General features: G+C 43.5%; 1 protein-coding gene across 3 annotated transcripts in view; it reads left to right on the top strand.

The window, feature by feature from the left end:
• Positions 1–10,039, top strand: part of DISC1 (DISC1 scaffold protein) — a 388,287-nt gene extending 378,248 nt beyond the window's left edge. For all 3 annotated transcript variants that reach the window (XM_061161490.1, XM_061161488.1, XM_061161489.1), the window contains 2 exons: positions 5,788–5,944; positions 7,938–10,039. In XM_061161490.1, the coding sequence (XP_061017473.1) occupies positions 5,788–5,926 (139 nt within the window). In that variant the 3' untranslated portion in view covers positions 5,927–5,944; positions 7,938–10,039. The remainder of the gene's footprint in view (positions 1–5,787; positions 5,945–7,937) is intronic.
• Positions 10,040–14,111: the final 4,072 nt, after the last annotated feature.

Below are 14,111 nucleotides of genomic sequence, written 5' to 3'. Positions count from 1 at the left end.
CTGCCTGCCAACGCAGGAGATGTAAGAGATGTGGATTTGATCAGTGAGTCAGGAAGGTCCTCTGGAGGGGAGGGCGTGATAACCCACTCCAGTATTCTTTCCCTGGAGAATCCCATGGACAGAGGACCTGGCAGGCTTCAGTCCATAGGGTCACAAAGAGTCGGACACAACTGAAGTGACTGAGCATGCGCTCACTAAGGTTTTTATTTGAGTTAAATGGGTTATACTCAGGAGATGTGTTGAACATAGTTCTTATACATGGTTAAGTGCTTGGTTTCAGGTAGAAAAACATTTTCGGTGTCAGTGTCACAAGATCAAACCACATCCCATTTTTATATGAGGTTTCAAGACAGATTGATTCAATCATTTTGTAATAAATCCTTGCAAGAACTGATCTGTAACCCTACAGTGACTTATATGAAAAGTCATTTCATTCTGATAAAATTTCTATAGACAGATAGGGATTATTATTTCTACATGATAGTTGAGAAGACTGAGGCTTAGAAATTGCATGACTGTCCAAGATAGTTTCTGACGTAGGGCAAAGCGTCCAGCCACCAGCCCATGGTCCTTCATGGCCAATCAGGAGGCAGCCATGCCTGTAAGTAGCTGGACAGGTTTATTCTGTGGAACACACAATTGCTATAAAAATGTTAAACTTTATTAAGAGGTGTTTAGTGAAGATATGTTTATTGAGAATTTTGCTGGTCCTTGCTAAAATAAGTGGAAACGTAGAGGGAACTTGTCAAACCAGGATTGGGAAGCACTGGTTTAGGTACTGAAGTCACCCTCCACCTGTAAAATTTACACCACAATATGGATTTCGATGCAGACTTTCCTCTGCAACTCTGGCTTTGTTCTGTGTCACTGATGGACAGTAAATACACAGAAGGTATCTTTGAATTCAGAGTGGCGCTTAGTGGATCTCGGTGCCCTGAGATAGAAAGACACGTTTACAAGGCACTGCTGAGGCTTCTTACACAAACCGAAGCCGTTGTTTCAAATGAGAACTTATCTCGATTCAAAGAGGCTGCTGAAGTCCTCCAGCCTAGCTCCGACTGGTTTGTGTTTCCATTCTTGATCAAAGAGACAAAGCTGAGTGCAGTTGAAAGAAACAGCTTGCCGTCAACAACAGGAAAGAATTTCCCAGCGAGCGCAGTATTTTTGTTTGATTCCATTAAGGACTCTGCCAGAGCCTCCTGTGTGTAGGCTGCAGCGTGAACATGATTAATTTGAGCCCACATCGATGTCCATGTCCAGAAGATTCAAGCCTTGGACACTCCAGATGCGGGAGGCTCGGAACTTTGCATAAGCCATGAGTGTGAGAAAGCCCTGGGGGCTGTAGCATCAGGGGTGGGCGGCAGTCACAAGCAGTGGGGCTGACCTTCCCAGCAGATCCTCTGGGCATCCTGGTTTCACATCAAGGCCGTGGACAGCTGACTTGTAGTCTCTTGTTTTTATGAAGAAGACACTGGATTGACAGAGCGGAGGAAGGGGAGAAGACAGGCCGTGTCTCCTCATCCTCCTGACAGGCTCACTAAATCACGCCAAGTAACAGCACCAGCCCATCAGGCAGCACACGGCGAGCATCTGAGAAGAGTCTGCAGCGCTAATTGGAAGAGCCGGCGTCATAGAGGTGACTCACGCCTGGCATCTGAGGCGAGGACGGGAGGTGTGACTTCACTGCCACTCAAGCCGGGATTTCCAGGAGTGTGTGTCTGAGTCTGTAGTATAATTTCACAGTCACTTTGGATCCTAATTAGCAGTTGTGTTTTGAAAAAACATGTTGAGGGGATGGAATCATTCCTCCACGTAGATAGCGCTTTAACTGAAAACCATCTAGGTTAGGTGGATGTTTTAGTGGTGATTTTTCTCTTTCTCCTTCAACTTGTACAACACTCTTTCAGAAGGAAAGAAGGACACCTAGGAGTGGGACATTGAGCATATTTCAGAGCCCCCAGAGTAATTCTGACTGCCTCTGAATCCTAGATGAGACAGGACAGACTGATTCTATCTGTGGTTCTATTTGCATATATGTCCAGGAAACCCTCCTGGATTTCTGTTCTTTCTCTTTACTTGGAATGCGTGGTGCCCAATCCATTAGTTTTGGTGGTGCTTGATGGCATGCAAACACTCTAAATACATCCAGACACATATACAAATGCCACATGAGCTTAAGAGCCCTTGTTTGGTTCAGCTTTAAGACATGCAGCTGTAACTGACAAAGGAAATGGGAGTTTGGGGGAATTGCTCTTGCCTCCTTGGAAATGCTTTCATCTCCTAGAGCTGAAGAGCTGGAAGAGGGATTACGACTATCATGGTGTCACAGATGAAAGAAGTGAGACCCTAAGACGCTGCAGTTTGACCATTGTGCGCACTGTCTGATGCGAATGTGGGGGCCGGGGTTCTTCCCTCTGGCCCCCACGAAAAGGAGTGGAATGGGAAGAGGAGGAGTGGGAGCCCAGGAGAGGTGTGGACACCTGGCTCCGACTGCAGGCTTAGCGCGGGTTAACTTGGCCCTGGGCGGCACCACAGGAAGTGCGCCTGCGCAAGCTTCACACCCTTTGGGGCTGTTGCGTGTGGGCGGGGCTTTCCTCTCCGCTCCTCGACTGCGCCCTCGCTTTTGGCTTTGGGAATGCAGGAAAGTTCCCAAGACTGTGGCCACAGGGCCTGCGGAGTCACTGTTGATAATGAAAAAATAATTTAGCAAATGAGTAACTATTTCAAAGGAAGTACTGTTACTTCTTTTGGAAGCAAAGGGGATCAGATGAACTGAAGATCGTCGTTTGACCCAGCTAATAAAATGATCGCTTGGAATCACAATTGGCAGTAAAACACTCAATTGTTTTTCATATATAAACAAAAGAAAAAATCTGAGGATCTTTGGACATGGCTGCCCTAAAGGACAGTGTGGTCTTAGCACTGGAAGACGCATGTGAAACGTGCTTTTATTCATTGCAAACACACTGCACAATTTCGCCATCAAGAAGTAATGTTCTTGGGACTTCCCTGCCGGTCCACTAGTTAAGAATCCACCTTTCAGTGCAGGGGATGTGGATTCAATCCCTAGTCAAGGAGCAAAGATCTCACTTGCTTCCAGGCAGCCAAGCCCGTGTGGCAAAACTCGGAGCTCATGCGCTACAGCGAAGACCCAGCACAGCCAAAATTTTTAAAAACCTTTTTTAATTGTAAAAAAAAAAAAAAAAAAAAATTTAAAGAAGTAGTACCCTTGCCTAATACACCTGTAGTCTATAACAAGGTGGTCTCGGGTTCAAAGGGGTTTTTAAAGATATGGCATGCCAATCCTTATGCCATCGTTGTAATCAATGTGCTGACTTTCTTAGCTGCCTCAGATCTTTGGTGGCGCATCTGTTACCGAGAATGAAATGCCCGCGTGGCTGAGAGGCTGCCAGGGCACAGGCATACTGAGAATCATTTAACTCCTTTAGACCTCTTCTTGCACTTAGATATAATAAGCACCTCTGTCACATACACATAAATTCCAACTCCGAGGTTTTACTCTGTTTCCTCAGAACTTTCACAAAACACATGGTCAAATATCAACCGGCTTTAACTATGAATTTATTGGAGGAGCAGTCAGAAAAACCTGCATTTTATAAGTAAGATAATGAAAGCACTGGATGGTTTGCCAGCTTCCCAGAGCTGACGGGCACATCCTCAAATTTCCATCTTCTCACTCCTCCCTGTGTCCCTGGAGATTATTGTCTGAGGGGCTGAGATTGTCTGAGATTATTGTCTAAGTGTTATTTTAGTTGTATAACATAGTCTTTTTCTTTTGTGGCTTCTTTCTCTTTTCAAAACCCTTTTTCAGTGCGTTCTCCCAGTGCTAGAAATTTTATGAGTTCTTTAAGAGGCAGTTGAGTTTGGTTCAGTTTCTCTCTCTAAAAACGCTGGTTGTCATTCAGCGTATCACAAGAGTGGGGCCTGTAGGCCCAGACTGCCTATCAGAGGTAATGAAGTCTCAGGAGTTTGTCAAGACTCATAAACTGCTTAAGCTCTATGCTTACTCTTTATAAATGTAGCTTAACTTTGTGATTAATTGGCAGCTTGGTATTTGGTCTGAGACCACTTATGTTCTTGCTTGTGTAAAGTCATATGTGTTTTTACTAAAGATTAGCAGAGCTGTTCAGAGAAATAGAAGAAAACGAAATCTTTTAAAAAAGAAAAAAGAGAAGTATTGGATACTTTCTTCTCTTGGGTCTCCTCAACTCCACCCTCTTACCCCCACCCCTCCCTCACTCAAGTTCAAGTGCAAGGAGTGAATCATCATAGTAGATGTATGTAAATTATGTAAGCGATGAAGTCTGATGAGGCTTCAAGAGCAAGAATAACTGCCAAAGGCTTGTCAGGGTGGCTCAGCGTTTTTTGTTTAGGTGAGCTTCATTTGCATAATTCCCAGGATCCTTTGGAGTTCCTTATTTAAAAAAGAAAAAAAGAAAGCTTCCTATAGTCATAACCTAAAGGTATCTCTGTCTCTTGACATCGAATTTGGATAAAACAACACTGTAGTAGATGTAGGCAGTCTGTGAGTGGGAAGATTTCTGCAAGCTGCTTACCCTAAAGCTTTCTGTTTGCTGCGTATCTGATCTAGTAATATTTAAGTGGTCTGACCTCATGCGAAGATGTAACAGCATTTCAGTGGTGTCAACATGTTTCTGTGTTTCTTCTTTTTTTTTTATTAGTTGGAGGCCAATCACTTCACAACATTTCAGTGGGTTTTGTCATACATTGATATGAATCAGCCATCTGTGTTTCTTCTTAAGTTCCTGTTGGATGAAGTTAAATTAGTTTGCTTATTAAACTAACAGAATCTAATCCACCAGTCATTCTGTATTTGTCTTAGAATTGTTCTGACTCTAGGTACACCAGGAAAAGCAGAGTTAGCTGTGGATAGACAGGAAGACCACCATTGTTTAAATGTTCCCGAGCTTAAACACCTAGAAGAGAGCTCATCTCTTAAAAGAAAGGCCGTCATATTATTTATTCCATAGAATTATTTGCTAAGTTCTCTGTGATTGCTTTATCTCCAGGAGAAACAACTTTATAGGTCAGGAAACTAAGAGCCCAACAGTTTAAAGAAAAAAATGTATCAATCAGCTAGCCAACCCAGAGAGTGCAAGCTCCCTGCCTGTGTCAAATCTCTAGTGCCCTGAATGGCTGTTTCACAAGTGCCCCAGAGCGTATTAACACATGACAGCAGATTGGAACCAAAGGGGGTTTGAAGTCATTGTTTCAGGAGAAAACTGAGATTCAAAATGATTTACACACGGTGACAAGGCTGGCCAGTGGCCGACAGGCACTGTAACTCATGACTCTGGGCGTGGACCTGTGGTGGCGCCCAGTCCTGGCTTTCCCCAGGAGACTCTGGTTTCCAGCCGTCTTTCCTTTCCACTGTCAGGGCACTTGGATGTGCAGTGGCCCCCACCCCAGCAGGGGCTTAGCAGGAGTACAGGCTCACTGACCATAGTCCTTGGAGCATCCTAGCTTGCCATCTGTCTCAGTCTAAAAGCTGACTCTTCCTTTTCCTGTTGGAAACCTTCCTTGAGACTGTCAATGACCTCGGGCCTTGTAGGAACTGCAGTCGCTCTTAAAAGAAGTGTAATATTTGTATTAATATTTAATTGGTCCAATTTGGAGGAACTTGAAACTGCAATTAGAGGGCAGTGCCCATCTGCTTCCAGCAGGCACGTGGCTCTTACCAGATCCCTGGGAGGCTGCAGGGGCCGCCCGTCACCTTCACGTGTGTTCCTTAACAACGTGCGCACAGTCTCTCAAGGGGGAGCTCCAGATGGTGAAGGAAACTCTCCAGGCCATGGCCCTGCAGCTCCAGCCAGCAAAGGAGGCAGGGGAGAGGGAGGCTGCAGCTTCATGTGTGACAGCTGGCGTCCAGGAAGCACAGGCCTGAGGCCTGACAGGACGGAGGGTGAGTGACCGTGTCATCAGCATGAGCGCTGGGGGCCTCTCCCACCCCTTCTGCATAACCAGTGTGCCTGAACCCATCACGGAGATGTGAAGCCTGGATGCCCAGCCGAAGGGTGGTCCTCTCTCCTGGGGCCGAGTTCAGGGGAGTCTGCAATTTGAAATATGCAGGGCGGGGGGTGATCTGCTGATTTCCTTCTGTCAGTCTGAGACACTTACTGTGTCATTAACAAGAGCATCCTGCAGAGGACTTGGAAAAAATCTCTCCATTACAGTCCCCATTAGACAGACGGTGAAAGTGTTAGTTGCTCAGTCGTGTCCAGCTCTTTGTGACCCCATGAACTATAGACCCCCCCCCCGGCTCCTCTGTCCATGGAATTTTCCAGGCAAGAATACTGGGGTGGGTTGCCATTCCCTTCTCCAGGGAATCTTCCCAACCTAGGGATAAGACCTGGGTCTCCTGCATTGCAGGTAGATTCTTTAATATCTGAGCCACCAAGGAAGCCTCATTAGACAGAGGTTGGGGTGAATTCTGCTAGAAAGATGTCTCTTTTCTTGTACCATCTTGCTTTCTGCTGCAATTAAAATAGCTCCTGATTTAAGAACTTATAAAAAAAGAAAGCATACATGTCTCTCTCATCGTACCTGCTACACTTTCCTACAGGCGCGTGGTATATAAGGGAGCTAATTAACCCTAGAATCTGGAAATAACAGCTTTTCACCCTAACTTCTCCTGTGATTCTCTATCATCTCAGGAGAATTAAGATCAAAATTTCCAGAAGGTATTTTTAAAGAGACAGCCTATCATGAGCCCCAGCCCTCTGGTTTTCCTGTTGTGGCAATACCTATCTTTATAGGATGATCCCTGATGTTTCATCAGGACTTGCTGAAATTCACCAACAATTAGAGCATGAAGGGAGTAGGGGCCATAAGTGGGTTGGGAACATGTTTAAATGTTTAAGCCTCTCCTATATTCCCCTGAACCAGTCTCACCCAGGATCAGGCAGGACATGGAAGTGGAAAGCTTCAGTGCAGTATAGTACTCAGCAAGGCAGGGCTGTACTCAGATAATCAGTGCTATACTCAGTTAATCACTGCTGTGCTCAGTCAGGCAGTGTTGTGTTCAGTGAGGCAGTACTGAACTTGGTTAACCAGTGCTGCACTCAGTGAGGCAGTGCTGAACTCAGTTACCCAGTGCTGCACTCAGTGAGGCAGTACTGAACTCAGTTAACCAGTGCTGTACTCAGTGAGGCAGGGCTGTTGTCAGTAATAGTAATGTGGACACTGAAGGCTTCTCACTGCTGAGGCAGCTGTAGAACAGGCTGAGCTCACCCAACAGCACTTCCCAGGGTACACTGAGGAAGGCAGCCTTGAGAGATGCCCTGTAGACACACTGCTCTCCTTTGGCATGTTTGGGAAGCGTCCTATGCCCGTCATTTCTGCTGGAGAGCAATGGTGCAATCAGCATATTAGCCTTTGAGAATGCTTCAAGTAAGGAAACCCTCTTGATTCCGTCTTGCCCCAAACAACTCCCCAAGTTGAATGGATCATAGTGTTTAAATTTAAAATCTATGACTATTCCATCAGTCTACTGCTGTGCAGCGCTGCATTCTCTCAAGGTGTCGTGATCTGAACACTGGTTTTTATCACTTATTGTGAGTTAGAGGTGAAACTCAAAACCTTTGCTGTGTGGTGCTGTGCTTAGCGGCTCAGTCGTGTCTGACTCTGCGACTCCACGGACTGCAGCCCACCAGGCTCCTCTGTCCATGGGATTCTCCAGGCAAGAATACTGGAGTGGGTTGCCATGCCCTCCTCCAGGGGATCGTCCCAACCCAGGGATCAAATCCAGGTCTCCCACATTGCAGGCAGATTCTTTACTGACTGAGCTACCAGGAAAGCCCCAAAATTTTGCAGTGTTGAGTTAGTAAGGACTGGCCGCAGTTTATAAGTGTAATTGACTAACTGGTGTTTTTGTATTTCTGTCTCTTGACACTCAGAAGGATTAGTGATGCTCCTGTCTTCATTCGGATCCATGGACAGTAGACAATCTTTGTCATTTCCTGAAGTCACACTGCCATTTCCGAAGGCAGCTGGTGCCTTGCTCAGCCTTCTCCCGTGCAGTGCTTCCGTCAGGAGATGGCCCTGCTTAAGCCAGCAGGTGGCCACGGTCCAGGGAACAAGCCAAAGCACAGCATATGAATTTCCTGATTGTATTTTCTACAATTTTCTGGTGAGCACTTAAATATCTATACTATGCATATTTTAGTAAGAATATAATTAGTTTGTTCTAGGAATGCTTTTCAGTGTTTTTCAATGATGGAGTGAATTCTGAATTATTTATCATGTCTGAGCAATATTATGTACTAGTCACATGGCACATGGAATTCCTGAATCCTTGAATTAATTCCACTGAAGCAAAACTTGTAGAGTCAGAATTGTCTCTAATGAATCCCTACTTTGAGAAGTGTCATCTTAAAAAACCCCACGAGACATTTTAGCAGTCACCTAACGCAAGTGTTTTGTATTACTCAGGTACCATCATGAATAATTCTGTGAGGTTATGATGTATCTGAAAATTCTGGAAGCTAATGACTATCTGAGTGTGCCCCAAATAAGTGTTCTCCAGTGTCCCAGTGGGCAGGATATCCATCTCCTTGTTGAGATGCCAGATCAAGGTGGGTGAATGATGCTTCAACCACCTGCTGCAGCTCATCCCTAGTCTGTGCTGGTGTCAGAGGCAGCCAGGAAGCCTGCACAAGGCCAGGGTGTTTCTTCTGCCCACACGACCTTCTCACGCCCCCTCTTCAGCTACAGTGACCCCAAAAATCCCAGGGCTTTATATCTGAAACCATAATAGAGGGCAGTTTCTGTCAGGGCAACATAAGAGGAGATTAGAGCTTGAATTTAAAAGCCACAAAGCAATAACAATAAAAATCTAAGCTTTTATGGAGACAGTCAGGACCACAAGCACAAGTGCAGGTGGGATATGATGGCTTTGGGTCTGATTCCATGGCAGCATGCGAGAGAACCAGTGATAGATTCCATGGTAGCCTGCACTGAGCTTCTGGCATCTGAACGCCAGCCCATTGTCTCTACCAGCCCGAGCTGGGGCGTGTCCTCCGTCAGTGACTTTCCCGGTTCCCTCTAACTTCTTGACATTTCAACATCAAAATGATCTTCCTCAAATCAGATGAACATGTTCTAATAGAAACTATTCTTCCTGTGTGGTAGGGGTGGATTCCCCACCACAGGAGCATGGAGGTGCTCACATGTGTGTGTTGGGACTGTTCCAACACCTTTATAATCATTATCATCTTAATTCTTAGTCCAACCTTATGGGGCAGGTGTTTGTAGTTGAGGAAATTGAACCTCGGGAGACTGATGAACATTACCCACAGCACAGAGCAGGTGAATGGGGGCCAGAAGCAACAACTAGACTGCTGAAGACAGGTAGACCACTCCTACCTGTGTTCTTACTGAAGTGCTTTTAGTGTCTTTAGAGGACTGCAAGCCTAGAGCTTACTTGTTCCCTTGAGAACAGATGGTCATCTTGGAACTCCTGCTTGAGAATCAGAGAACTGAGCCTAGGGAAAGCCTGGCCCCTCACACCCCGAGCTGAGCCTCACTGCACTGTGACTGTGAAGTCTAGACTCAGGCTTCAAGGACCCACCATCCGCCACTGTCCTAATCCACCATTCATTCCCCATCCCCTATAAAGTCATGCCAGGAACAACCACCTACTCCCTGACAATAGGCAGATTTTCTTGAAAATGTCCATCTAATCGGTGTTTTTCAGAAAACATTAGAGAAAGCAGCTTTACACTCATTGTCTAATGGCTTACATTAAGAAATAATTTGATGCTCTAATATCGAATACCCTCATCTTATCTAATCTTTGAATTTTGTCATGTAATTTATTATTTCATAAAATTTACTTTTTATATGTTAAACTAAAAATGTTACCCAAGTCATTGGTGCGCGTTTAACATTTTTTTTTTATCTTCTGGAGTATGGAGGATAGAAAAATGTATCAGCTTTACTTTTCTCATCTTTCTGTTATAGGATGAGTCATGTATTTACATTGCACAAAATGTTTCTAATAAAGCAATGCTTTAAAAGTGTGTATGTGTTTACTTTCAGATATTAACCAGTCAGAAAATGATGGAATTTTATATTCCAGACCCTTTGAAGAAATTGAAAATAACATTACCATTAAGTGGGGAACAGGACAGAGTGCCCGCTAACAACACTGAAATATTTTACTGGAGATGCTGGCTTTAGGCAAGAAAAACAAATGAGAGTTACAATCTGGCAAGGAGGAGATATAACATTAATAGTGACAGGTGATGTCACTGTAAGCCAGACAACCTAAGAGAATTAACACACACAAAATTTATTTACACAAATAACAACACAATCAGCTTACCAAAATCAATATGCTTTACATACACAAATAATAATCAGAACATAAAGTATAAGAAAAGACCCTACTTTCAATAGCAACAAGAAAAGAAAACAGCTAGGAGCAAATTTAAATAAGAAACATATAGCCTTACCTGAAGGAAATTTTAAGATGAAGAACACAAGAGGAGAATTGAATACAAAGAATGACATTAAATTTTGGGTAGAACGTCATCATAAATTGTCAGATCTCTATAAATTAATTCATAAATATTATCTGATCCCAACAGAGTCACAGATGTCTAGATATTCTCAGCAACCATTCTCTGCTTCATCCTTTCTAGCAATTCTTCATTCAGGTGCTTAAACTACAAAGGTACTCACACATGAGCAGAGTTGCTATATGCATTTATACTGTAAAAGCCGTTAAACAAGGAATCCATTAGCCTGAGGGAGCTCCAGTGCCCTGGCACCTACACCAGCAAACCCACTTCTAAGCCTGTAAATGCTTCAAGGTTATGAAATTGAAGCCCGAGGATGGCCAGTCACAAACAGCCAATTAGGCTTTGAACGATAGCCAGTCAGTGCTTCCCTGGCTACCATGCTTCCCGGTGAGGCCTTTTCTCCCTCCTGTCAGTGGTGTCTCCCAACTACTTCTGGTTTGGCACCGCCTGATTCAGATTGATTTTTGCTCAAAAAAACTCTTAAAAAGTGTAAAATGCCTCAGTATATTTTTTAATATACTGCAAAGGGGCCCACTTAACCTGGGGAAGAGGGTTGGAAGGAGATTTATTTTTTCTGTGTCCTGTTCTTTTAAAAATTTGTACCAAGTGCTTATGCTTATTTATTCAAAAAATAAATTCTTTAAGAAAAAACCATGATCACGGAGACTGGAAGTGGGCCCTTGGGTAGGGCAGGGCACTTGGGCCCAGGCCCCCGACCACTGCCTCAGAATTTACCCCCTCGTAAGCATCCACTCTGTACCCAGCACCATACTGGGGAGTGTGCCACACCTTGGTGATAAAAAGACAACTGTCAGATATTATGATCAAATGATCTGAAGGAAGTAACTAATAATATTTATAATTACAAATATTATAAAATATTATAAATATTATCATTTTAAAGACAAGGGGTGAATTTTGTGTTGACATTTGAACAATGATGTCTGGTGGTAAAGTACCAAAAATTCAATCCCTTCTGTAATTCCAGTTCTGGTCCTGGGTTAGGGAGTTGGACAAAGCCTCCTTCTTTGGAACACAAGATCTAAGAGATCTAAGAGAGCTGTAGTTGGCTGTGAAGACAGAGTGGGGCTGGGGGAAAGGAGTTACATCTCTCCCCCATTGCTTCTTAGGAGTTACGTGTGCAATCAGTGTTTATTCAAATAGGTGTGCTTTTAAAGGTACCTGCCACATATACTTTCACACTGGAGAAAGGAGGCTCTGACAGACACCAGAGTGAAGAGCAGTCCAGAAAATATCTCTTCTCATTATTAAAATAACACATAAGAACTGATTGATTTTACTCTTCTGTTTTCAAGAGTTTGAAGCATCTATTGGAAACAGCTCAAGTGCATGACAGGAATTTGATCTCTTCCCATTGTCTATTTATTCACACCAGAAACATTGAATTCTTATTATAAAAATTATTCTTCCTATGATGGATAAATTTGTGACTAGTTATAAATTTATAGAGGTTAAAATCTTAGTGAAAATCATTCAGCCAGTAATGAAAATATGCGTTGTTTCTCAGAACTTTTGGTTTTAAATCTACATGATAAATTGCTAGACAATGCACACACACAGAAAGATACCCAATAGCAGTTAAGTTCATATTAAGCAACCGTCACTCATTATTTTGTTTCCTATATTGTTTTATTTATAAGAACAACATTAAAAATTGTTTTAAAAGATTCATGTATAAACCACTAATCTTCATTTTTCTGTTCATCTACACAAAAATATATTTTCATTAAATTGCAGCTAGTCTATTTTTTATTCTGCTTTTTATGTTTAAGATGATGGTATTTTCCATTTTGCTACATAATCATTGTAATCTTTGTATTTGTTGCTGCATAGTATTCTATCAAGTTGATCTGCTGTAGCTTAGATATTCCTATGTCCATCCATAAGTCACTTCAGTTGTGTCCGACTCTTTGTGACTCTCAGGCTCCTCTGTCCATGGGATTCTCCAGGCAGAAATACTGGGATGGGTTGCCATGCCCTCCTTCAGGGGATCTTCCTGACCCAGGGATAGAACCAGTGTCTCTTAGGTCTCCTGCACCAGCAGGTGGGTTCCTTACCACTAGCACTACCAGGGAAGCCTCTATTCCTGTGTCACTTTAGTTCAGTTCAGTCCCTCAGTCGTGTCTGACTCTTTGCGACCTTATGCACTGCAGCATGCCAGGCCTCCCTGTCCATCAGCAACTCCCGGAGCTTACTTAAACTCATGTCCATCGAGTCGGTGATGCCATCCAACCATCTCATCCTCTGTCATCCCATTCTCCTCCCGCCTTCAATCTTTCCCAGCATGAGGGTTTTTTCAAATAAGTCAGCTGTTCACATCAGGTGGCCAAGTATTGGGGCTTCAGCTTCAGCATCAGTCCTTCCAATGAATATTCAAGACTGATTTCCTTTAGGATAGACTGGCTGGATCTCCTTGCAGTCCAAAGGACTCTCAAGAGCCTTCTCCAACACCACAGTTCAAAAGCATCAATTCTTTGGCACTCAGCTTTCCAACTCTTACATTGATACATGACTACTGGAAAAGCAGTAGCTTGGACTAGACAGACACTTAGTTGACAAAGTAATGTCTCTGCTTTTTAATATGTTGCCTAGATTGGTCATAGGTTTTCTTCCAAGGAGCAAGCATCTTTTAATTTCATGGCTGCCATGATTTTGGAGCCCAAGAAAATAGTCTGTCACTGTTTCCACTGTTTTCCCATCTATTTGCCATGAAGTGCTGGGACTAGGTGCCATGATCTTAGTTTTCTGAATGTTAAGCTTTAAGCCAACTTTGTCACTCTCCTCTTTCACTTTCATCAAGAGGCTTTTTAGTTCTTCTTCTCTTTCTGCCATAGGGTGGTATCATCTGCATATCTGAGGTTATTGATATTTCTCCCAGCAATCTTGATTCCAGCTTGTGCTTCTTCCAGCCCAGCGTTTCTCATGATGTACTCTGCAGATAAGTTAAATAAGCAGGGTGACAATATACAGCCTTGATGTACCTCTTTTCCTATTTGGAACCAGTCTGTTGTTCCATGTCCAGTTCTAACTGTTGCTTCCTGACCTGCATACAGGTTTCTCAGGAGGCAGGTCAGGTGGTCTGGTATTCCCATCTGTTTAAGAATTTTCCACAGTTTATTGTGATCCACACAGTCAAAGGCTTTGGCATAGTCAATAAGCAGAAATAGATGTTTTTGTGGAACTCTCTTGTTTTTCTATGATCCAAGGGATGTTGGCAATTTGATCTCTGGTTCCTCTGCCTTTTCTAAAGCCAGCTTGAACATTCATGGACGTTCATGGTTCAAGTACTGTTGAAGCCTGGTTTGGAGAATTTTGAGCATCACTTTGCTTGCATGTGAGATGCGTGCAATTATGCAGAAGTTTGAGCATTCTTTGGCTTGCCTTTCTTTGGGATTGGAATGAAAAGTGGCCTTTTCCAGTCCACTGCCAAGTTTTCCAAATTTGCTGGCATATTGAGTGCAGCGCTTTCACATCATCTTATAGGATTTGAAATAGCTCACCTGAAATTCCATCACCTCCACTAGG

Source organism: Dama dama, chromosome 15 (assembly GCF_033118175.1).
Source record: "Dama dama isolate Ldn47 chromosome 15, ASM3311817v1, whole genome shotgun sequence".
Taxonomy (NCBI): Eukaryota; Metazoa; Chordata; class Mammalia; order Artiodactyla; family Cervidae; genus Dama; species Dama dama.
This window is presented reverse-complemented; position numbering and strand designations above follow the sequence as displayed.